Source organism: Onychomys torridus, chromosome 5, assembly GCF_903995425.1.
Source record: "Onychomys torridus chromosome 5, mOncTor1.1, whole genome shotgun sequence".
Classification (NCBI taxonomy): domain Eukaryota; kingdom Metazoa; phylum Chordata; class Mammalia; order Rodentia; family Cricetidae; genus Onychomys; species Onychomys torridus.
Window position 1 is genome coordinate 8,117,933 of NC_050447.1, and position 10,282 is coordinate 8,128,214.

Genomic DNA, 10,282 nt, shown 5'->3' on the forward strand with positions numbered 1-10,282 from the left:
GTGTTTTCACATGAAATGTTTGAAAATAGTCAACTAATTTCAACTGACCATCCCTATACTGCAATGGCTTTTGCCCTCTAAAACTTATTTAAAACAACACCCAAAGTGGCAACACATTCAGAAGTCCATGCATTCCAACGGGCTGTCCATTTCTACTCACCAGCTCTATTTTCAGCAAAGTAACGTCTATCAAAATAGTAAACTTCTGAACAGCTGCGAGTCCTTTCAGGAGAGCGATTACCCATGTATCCACATGCTGAGCCAATGGCCAAGACAGCCAGTCAATCATTCTGAAAAGTGAAGAAGACACAAGTATCAGTATCTAACAACATAAGTCAGGAGCAGCAAGAGTTAAAATAGGTAACCATTCACTTTCTGACTCAAAGTGTAACTGTGGCCTGTCTTCAAGCACTTTCTAATCTTGTAAGCTGACAGTTTCTTTACTCAATATAGTCTCACAAAAGACTTCATGATAAATGATCATTTCTCATAACTGCAAAATTTCAAATGGATGCTATATAGGGATATCAACAGTAATCAACTTGTTCAACAGTCACTGTTAAAAGAGGAGTTTAAAATCAGATATATGAACTAAGATGTATGACTATCAACCAAGACTTTGCTTCTTGCTAAGTAGTGAAATGTGAAACATACCATTAAAGAGGTTACATTCTGAATCCTGGTGCAAGTGTCTCCACCTCTTTCAAAATCCTACACACAATGACAACAGAAGAAAACTTCCAATCATAAAAAACACTGACTAATGACCTGACTTTCCATTATTGTGTATTTCCTTTCTTAAATATCAAGCCAATTCAATGGAAAAAAGACAAAGTAATATGGGTTCTGATGGAACCTCTTTCTAAAGCTAATTATATAGCACACTGGACTAGTTAGTACAACTCTCTGGAAAGCAGCCAGGCTATATGCTTATGTAATCTGATGAAGTAATTACTTAGATGGATTAGATTCTAATAAAAAGTAAAGGAAAAACCTTTTAAGGTTTCTGAAGTGTAACTATTTTAAAATCTCAAATCACAATTTATTAATTGGGAGAATCAAAATACCTTATTTTCTCTTTCTTAATTTCTTTATCTCTAGGTTATAAATTTACTTATTTATAGGGCCATTCTGAAGATTAAATGAATGAATAACACTGGAAACACTCATCATGAATGCAACCCTCCACCAAATACAAACCCAAAGAGCAATTAGCATCTTTTGTTTGTTTTTCCAAGACAGGGTTTCTCTGTGTAGCTTTGGAGCCTGTCCTGGAAGCTCTGTAGACCAGGCTGGCCTCAAACTCAGAGCTCCACCTTCCTCTGCCTCTCGAGTGCTGGGTATAAAGGCATGCGCCACCACCTCCACCACCCGGCTAACAATTAGCATCTTTTTAAAAAGTTTATTATTGTTGTATGAGTATGGATATGTGTGCATGTGTGTTGACACACACAAGGAGGACAAAGTGTGGGTTCTGAGGAATGAACTAAGGTTGCTAGACTTGTACAGCAAGTACATTCATCCCACTGAGCCATCCTGTTAGTCTAGCAATAAACACCTTGATTGCACAAAATGTCAAACAAATATAAATACTGAGAATATAAACTGTGACCATGTTACCAAATTAAAAGTACTGACCCGACATCATATAACTATCTACCTTTTTTTTTTTTTTTTTTTTTTTTAAGCTGAGGATCGAACCCAGGGCCTTGCGCTTGCTAGGCAAGCGCTCTACCACTGAGCTAAATCCCCAACCCTAACTATCTATCTTAAGACTGGAATACCATCATTATCAATCTTTTTCTTTTGGCTTACAAGACAGGGTCTCACTCTGTTGCCCAAGCTGGCCTTAAACGTGTAGAAATCCTCTTGTCTCAGTCTCCCAAATATTGGGTTTACAGCAGTGCCCAATGATATTTTTTTGCTTTTCAGATTTAAATGTTCTAAAAAGTATGAAGTGTGAATCCCAAGTACAATGCACACCAACTGCCAGTTATCTGGGTGCCCTCATTCCTCATAGACATTTATTTTCTTCTTTTTCTGGCTTCTTCCAACAATAATGGTTACAAGTCATTGAAGTTGTTGCTATTAGCTATTCTTTTATCATTCAACTATTGCAGGGCTGCTTTTCAGAAAAAAATATGTAGCCGATATACAGAGAATAAGAAAGAGACATATGTTTTTCTGTAGAGTATATTCAAGCTGGGGGCACGTACATGGTTGAGCTGGTAGAATGCTCATTGGTTGATCATGCACAAAGCCTTGGGTTTGATCTCCAACACTTCATAAAACAGATATGATGGCACATGGGTGTGGTGGCACATGCCTTTAATTCTAACACTTGGGAGGCAGAGGCAGGCAGATCTCTGTAAGTTAGAGGTCAGAAAAGGAACATAGTAAGACTGTCTTGGGGCTGGAGAGATAGCTCAGAGGTTAAGAACACTGGCTGTTCTTCCAGAGGTCCTGAGTTCAATTCCCAGTACCCACATGGTGGCTCACAACCATCTGTAATGAGATCTGGCCTGTAGGGATGCATGCAAATAGAATACTGTATACATAATAAATAAATAAATCTTTAAAAAGAGAAAGAAAAACACTCTGTCTCAAAGGAAAAAAAAAAAAAGCAAAATAAAACAATAAAACCTACAGGAACATCCCTTAGTGGTATGTGCAAGGCCCTGGGCTTTGTCAGCCCTTACTCCCAATGTTTATCTCCAGCATTGTTTATGACATGGTAAAACTGCAAACAACATAAATGGTCACCCATAAGGTAAAGGTTAATAAAACTAATATAAATATAATAAATAAATAAATAAATAAATAAGTAAATAAGAAATATAAATACACTGTAGTACCAACAATACAGAATACTGTGGAGGAATCTGAGTACTGAGGATGTTCTATATAAAGCTACCACAGCAATCTAAAATAGAAAGATATGAGGAGAGGGCCTGGTGGCATCTGTAATCTCAGCACTTAAGAGCCAAAGGCAGGAAGACTGCCGTAAGTTTGAGGATAGCCTGGATCATAGGGTGAATTCTAAGCCAGCTTGGGCTATACTAGAGTCTCAATCTGTCCCCTTCTTCCCCACAAAGAAAAGATCTGAGACACTGTTAAATTAAAATTAATGCCAGTAAGCTAAAAACAGCAGCAGCTCTGTATTTTTGTTTAAGTGGAAATATGACATGAAAATGAGGTCATGTGAACCCTGTCTGTGGCTCTGTGGACTCCTGCCAGTTCAGGACAAGTGCACGGAAGGCCAGAACTTCATTTCAGTCTAGGCAAGGACCGACGGGAGGGAGGGAGGGAGGGAGGAGTAATGGCCACTTCACAGTGGCTCTTTATTATTGTTAATCACTTATTCAATCAGCCTTCTTCTTGAGTCCTCTTCTAGCTTTTCATCTTCGAATGGTCTCCACCTGCTATGGTCTGAGTCTCTGCATCTTTCAATCTAAGCCTGAGTTGAGAAGTGAGGCCTTAGGAGGCACTAAAGCCACGGTGAAGGGCGGCCGTTATGATGGATGAGTACTCTGATAAAGATGCTCAAGGGGAGTGCCCCTGCACTGCCCACCACCTAAGAACATATGGAAGGGTCCATGGTCTTGATTTAAGAATTTTCACCCATCAGGACTGTAAGAAATGTACTTCTGTTGTTTATAAATTACCAGTCTAAGGTTTTTCGTTTTGTTTGTTTTTTAAATAGCAGCCTAAACAGGTTAAACCCGAAGTCATTCATGAGACAAGTATTTGAGCATGCACTCTATAGCTAGTATAGCATTAGGTACTGAGAATGCTAAGATCAGATTTGCTTTTTGCCCCCAAATTGGAAGGAAAAGCCAGGAAACCTGTCAACTGTCATCAGGAAACTGTCAACAATCACCAAGCAGTGTTAGTGATGTCTGTCCTATGCTCTGGAACAGACACTGAAATTCTGGGTAATACTTAAATTTTCACTGTGGCAGTCCTTTGTATTTCATTCCCTTCACTGTGTTGTTTCCATCTAATACTTTGGAGTCTAGTGTTTATAAGTAAGGGCATTTATTCCTACAGCTCAAAGAAATACAAAGTTTTAAAAGCGTAAGATTAAAGCAGGCGATATTATATAAAGGAACAAAACAGAGTTAATCATAAATTACGGAAACTAAACCAACTTTCACTTTTACAAGGCAGCTTGAGGACCCCATTCAGCTTCAGTCTTCCTTTGGTCCAATGCTTTAGAGATAGGAAATTTTATACAGACAAATTGACTTCAGACTTCTTTTGAAAATTCTGATGAGGCAAGAATAGATTCAGGTTCTCTGTATCAACAGACACCTGGAGCTGAGGCCTATCTTTCTCTGTCTGAAGCTGCTTGTGCACCCCAATCTCCATCATTTCACTGATTCCTGGCCTGTTTCACACTTGAATGTTCTCCATGTTCTTGGACTATATTTATATCTGACCAACTAGAAGACTACTGGAACAAAACAGGTTTGATTTCCACAAATGGTAGAGACAGAATTCAAAGGACTTAGTGATATTAATCAAAGTGAGTAAGAAAAAGAATGGAGTTACACTTGCTTCTAGATTTGTGGTCTGAGAAGTCAGAAGCACAGGTCATAGATTAACTGGTTCCATTAATTAAATAGCACCAAGAAAGAAGCTAGAATGAGTCTGTGTTATAGACAGTAGCATTAGTGAGCATGGCACTTTCTGAGTGCTCAACATAAAATACTTCAGAGTTCATGTAACTGTCATGACAGAGACAGAAGCCACTGTAATCCTCACCTCCTGTTTAACCAGGCTAAATACATAAGCTAGAAAAACTCAAGAAACAAAATGAAGCAGCTAAGAAACAAGAAAGTTCGAGCTCAGTGAGAAACCACTACTGACAACACAGAACTCAACAGCTGGAACAAGCACCGTGGCTGGGCACTGTCACAGAGGAGAACGAGCAGGTTTTAGGACAAGGCAGGTCCTCCCTGACTATGACAGTGCTGGAAACATTTTCTAAGTGGAAAAGAGCGCAAGGAGTAAAGCTTTAACTACAACAACATACCAAATACCCTGATTTAGCCACACAGTCCGATGTAGACTACTGGGTGCTTACCCTGCTTGTGCAGCTGACTTGGAGCTGTGGCTCCCTGTTTCTACCCAGCATTTCCAGGGTGTATCATACTCCATGCTCTAGCCCAGAAAGGCAGTGTTAAAAATCAGAAGCATGGCTTCTACTGAATGCTTGCTTTGGCACCATGAGAAAGCTGAGAAATCATAAACTGAGCCCGCCTAAGGACATACTGTCTGTGCTGGTATGTCCCTCTAATACCCAAGGCGCTGCTTTCTCTCTACTCTAGTGTACAGTCACCTCAACGAACCCTCCTTAGCCATCTGACTGAAAACTGCAAACCACTCATTTACAGCCTACTCCTCTTCTTGTCTACCTTTCCCAATAAATACTTATTATCACTTAACATATTAAATTATTTACTGTATAGTCTACAATAAAATTTAAATCCAAAACAAAATCAATTTAATTATTCTGCAATATGACAAAAAAAAAAGCCAGGCCTGTCTAACTATGGCACCCATTACTACACATTTTAACATTTTTAAAATCAGGATGCATGCTGGAATCAGTGAATTATTGCTACATTACTGTTGGTCTCTCGGACTATAAAGGAAACTCATGAAAGTATATATTTTTATCAATTTACTCAGGGTATTTTGAGTGCTGCCTGACACTTTTGTTAAGTGCTCAGTAAGTCACTTTGTTTTTTGGGAGTTTTGTTTGTTGGTTTTTTTGACACAAGGTTTCCCTGTGTAGCGTTGGAGTCTGTCTTGGAACTCACTTTGTAGCCCTGGCTGGCCTCGAACTCGCAGAGATCCGCCTGCCTCTGCCTCCCGAGAGCTGGGATTAAAGGCGTGCGCCACTACTGCCTGGCTTCAGCAAGTCACTTTGAATGAATGAGTACAAGCATAAAGGTGTTGCAAAGGGCAAATCAACTTATATTTAGACATGGGACACAAGACTGCAGATCATTTAGGATAAGAAGAAAAACATGTTATCAGAAACACCTGACAATCAGACTAGCAACAGCTTCCACCAGGGACAGTGTGGTCAACAACAATGTGCTATTAATTTCAAAATGTTAAAAGAGGAATGTGCTGCACAAACCAGAATTCTGCATTGGGCCAAATTCATCCATTTATAAGGGAGATAAACAAATAAGGGAGAGAAAACAAATTCCAAAGAGGCAAAGGCAGGAGCTGGAGAAATGGTTCAGCAGTTAAGAGCACGTGTTGCTCTTTTGCAGGGGATCCAGGTTCAATTCCTAGCACACACCTAGTGGGTTCACAACCATCCATAACTCCAGTTGCAGGAGCTGACCTCCTTGGACACCAAGCATGCATATGGATACACATATATACACAAAAGCAAAACACACACATAAAATAAAATAAATCCAAAGAGGCAAGTGCAAAGGTATCATCTATGGAGTCCGGTTGAAAGAGAAAATAAAATCCTTACCTAGCTAAGAGGAACAGAACCAAATAACGATAACAACTACCACCCCACTCGGAAAGGCTGCAGGAAATAGTTACGGAATAAAGAATCTAGAAAAACAACCCAACCAAACAAGTTCAGATGACACTATAAAAAGGTAAGTTATTCTAATTAATTTGGAGAAACTACAAATGTATTTCATGATTTCAGTTTTAGCCAGAAGAGTCTCTTCTCAGCCCTGTAATTAACATCTGGAATAAACATCCACATACCTGCAGAGCGCGTGGGTCATACTTGCATCTTTCACGTTCGGGTCGGCAGTCAGGCTCCTGATGAGGACGGTGATCATCTGCAGAGGAATGTGCTGCACAAGGCTTGCCAAGGCGACTGAGGGCTCAAAAGATGCATCTAGTTTTTAGTTAGAAAGATAGACGAATACAGCTAAGAGGTTCAAAGTTTAGTACTTCAAGGGAAAACAAACACACACACACACACACACACACACACACACACACACACACACTTGTAGTAAAGGTGCTAGAAGTTGTTATACTATACCTCATGAGTAGACTCTAAATTGAAAATTAAATCATAGAAAACAGAGGTTAGGAGTGAATAGCAATAATCACTCACTCTACAGACACAGTGCTGAATTATAAAAACTATTGTCAATAAGCTACTTCACTGTTTTTTTGTTTTGTTTTGTTTTTGTTTTTTTGTTTTTTTCCAGACAGGATTTCTCTGTAGTTTTGCGCCTTTCCTGGAACTCACTCTGTAGCCCAGGCTGGCCTCGAACTCACAGAAATCTGCCTGCCTCTGCCTCCCGAGTGCTGGGATTAAAAGCACTGTGCACCAACGCCCAGCCTCTACTTCATTGTTAATGTTACATTGGGGGGGGGGGGCGCTTAGATACTGCTTTGAAAAGCAGTAATCAGAAAAAAAAAAATAGAACCAGTCAGATATCATTCTAATTTCCATGTCAGAGGTTCTAAAATAATTAAGAAATATTATAGTAGTCATTATACTACTCTAAGAGAGACTTAAAAAATCCTGAGTAGACATTAAGGTGAAGGGGGCTGGCTTTGCTTATATAGACTGTCCGGCATTAAGCTTCACTACTAGAGTTTAAAGACTTGGAAAAGAAATTAACAACTATGAGAAACTACAAGTAAAATTACAGGAAGGGGAAGATAATGTACCTGGTATAGAATAAAGGCTTTACATCACAGGAGCTTTAAAAACTCAATCCTCATTTCTGGTTAGGATAAAAAGAGGACAGCTTCACAAGTTCAGTTTGACTGACAGATTTTAAAGCACCTCCAAGGGTAGACACAGACAAAATTCTTAGGTCAAAGTGTTTTCTTAGTCCTTTGAACCGTCCCAAGTTCCTAAGGATGCAGTTCCTGATAAAGACAAGACAAGCATGCCCCTAAGCTGTCATACTGCCCTTGTCATACTTCCTGTTTCAATGCTACCTTGATCTCTTGTCCATACATTGTGGGGTGAAAATGACAATACTCTGATAGATTGTGCACCACCCATGGTTTTTTTTTTTTTTTAATGAGAACACTGAAAAACAGAAAAATAACTTCAACAAGGTAAGCTACATACAGTAATAATAATATGGTAAACATCACATGAGACCATTAGTCAGTAATGACTAGAAGCTTTTCATAATGGTTGTCAGCCTGTAAGCATTCCAAAACTGGAGCAGAGGCTGCGTAGTTAAGTGACCTGTTCAGTGACAAAGGTCTTTGGACTTAGGCATCAGCAACCTTTTGGCTACAATGTAGGATTTTGAATAAGGCAGTGAAGTGGAATGAAATTCTGGATAAGGGTGTTTAGATTTGCTCTCCATCAAGAATGCCTCTTACTGGAGGATTTACTCAAATAAAATATGTTTGCCCACCTTCCAGTCCCCCCAAAGAGAACGCTTTCGGGCAGAAAGTGTAGTGTGTTTGAGACACATTGTTGAATTTCTATTTTCCTGAAATAATGACCCTTACCTGTGGACGAGATGCTTGCAAAAACTTCTTGCAGCGAAGGCAGCAGCGTGGAGGGCTCAGCCTTCCAGATATTTTGTAGTAAGTTACTCACTTTAGTCACCTGGGAGACATACTCCCGCAGCTCCTTCTCCTGGGTGGACACACACTGGAAGTGACCTATCGTTCGAACCAGCTGTTGACAGAAGGTAATGGACAGTTTCCCCTTGGGGACGCACTGCACGAAATCCGTCAGAAGGTCGCTCAGTCGGGCACAGAGCTGCGGCTCTGGCCTCTCACAGACCATTCGCAGCACCTCCACCTGCAGCAGGCTGAAGAGGTCCAGCACCGACGGGCAGCTCATGATCAGCTTCAGGCCGTTGTGAATGTAGTCCAGGATGGCTACATCCTTCCTGTCCAGTGAGTGGTAGCCCTGTTGAAGGAGGCCCAACACGAAGGTCTTGTTGAAGAAGGACTCGAACTCCGGCCGGTGGTACCGCGCGTAGGCCTCCAGCACCTGGTGGCCCACTTGCCGCTGGAAAGGGTCCGGGCCCTCCAGGATGAGGCGGGTCGTCAGGTCAAACATGGCCTCGCACTGCGCCTCGTCGAGCCAGTGCTCCGCGGATTCCACCACCTTCCGCACAATCATCCGCTTGAGGGGCAGAGGGTGCGAGGAACTCACCAGGCCCTCCAGGATCTTGTCCATCGTCGCCACGCTGCAAGGCCAGGCCCAGGGGAGGAAGAGCGGGCGATGGCAGCCCCGGGGGGCAGCAAAGCGCCACGGCGCAGGTGAACCTGGAGCCAAGCAGCAGCGGGTCCGGCCACCACCACCGCCGCCCCAGCAGACACATTTATCGGGTGGGAGGGCCCATGCGAGCCGGGACGCCTAAGGGCTGCCGGTCCCCGCGGTTCGCCTCGAGCGCCGGAGGCCCGCACACAGCAGCCTCGCTGGGCCCGCGGCCCCTCTCAGCATCCGGGCGCAGGGGCCCTCCAGGCCCCCAGGCTGAGCCGGAAGGTGAGGAGCGCCTCCGCGTCCCGGGACGGTGAGGGCGTCCAGGCTCCCGCGGGTGGGCAGAAGAAAGCCGCCCCGGGTTGAGTCAGGAGGCGCTGTCACTGAGAGCACCGAGAACAGCCAGGGAGAGGAAACTGGAGGCGGCGAACACCCTCGACCCGGAAGCAGAAATACCGGCAAACAGGAAGTGAAACTCCGAGGTACCCCAGATAGGTCCGCCCTCGCCCCACCCACTTCCTTCCGGTCTTTTCTCCTCTTCTACATTCGACCCACTTCCTTCTAGCCCCGCCCCTTCCCCCGCCTCTCGCCCCATCTAGCTCCTCCCCTCCCCTGCAGGCCGCGCCCCTTTCCCTGACGCGCACGCGCCGCGGCACTGAATGAGTCCGGCAGCCACTTCGCGTCACTGGAGAAGGAGTGGCGCGTCACAGGCAGACTTCCGCAGCAGCCGCTCAGACCATCTGGAGGCGACCTCGCTGCTCGAGGTTCTTGTCGTCTTACTTCGATTCTGTCGGTGTTGCTGGTTAGAGACGCAGACAGCACTGAGCACGACCGGACTGAGAGTCTCTTAGGCCGCTGGCGACTGCCCGGAGAGAAGCGCTTGTCACGAGCGGCCGAATGCACTTTACAGGGAGCTTTTACAGGCAAAGAACGCAGTGCACTACGGCCTTGTTTGCAGTTGGCCAGGGGAAGTAAAGTAAGCAAGCAGCTCAACAGAAGCCAAAACTTGCAGTTAGCTGGGGCATTTCCCCGAGTTTCTAGGACAGGACTGGGTACAGGACTTTTCACGGTGGGTAGAAAAGGGGG

General features: G+C 43.4%; 1 protein-coding gene across 2 annotated transcripts in view; it reads right to left on the minus strand.

Annotated features, from left to right (window-relative positions):
* Usp38 (ubiquitin specific peptidase 38) overlaps window positions 1–9,629 on the minus strand; it is a 35,656-nt gene extending 26,027 nt beyond the window's left edge. Inside the window, exons 1-3 of one of the 2 annotated variants that reach the window (XM_036187520.1) lie at window positions 8,491–9,629; window positions 6,757–6,892; window positions 161–290 (exon numbers count right to left, since the gene is read on the minus strand). In XM_036187520.1, the coding sequence (XP_036043413.1) occupies window positions 161–290; window positions 6,757–6,892; window positions 8,491–9,172 (948 nt within the window). In that variant the 5' untranslated portion in view covers window positions 9,173–9,629. Of the gene's footprint in view, window positions 1–160; window positions 291–654; window positions 1,017–6,756; window positions 6,893–8,490 lie in introns of those variants that run through there. The other variant, XM_036187521.1, reaches the window with a different exon arrangement.
* Between the last annotated feature and the right edge of the window lie 653 nt (window positions 9,630–10,282).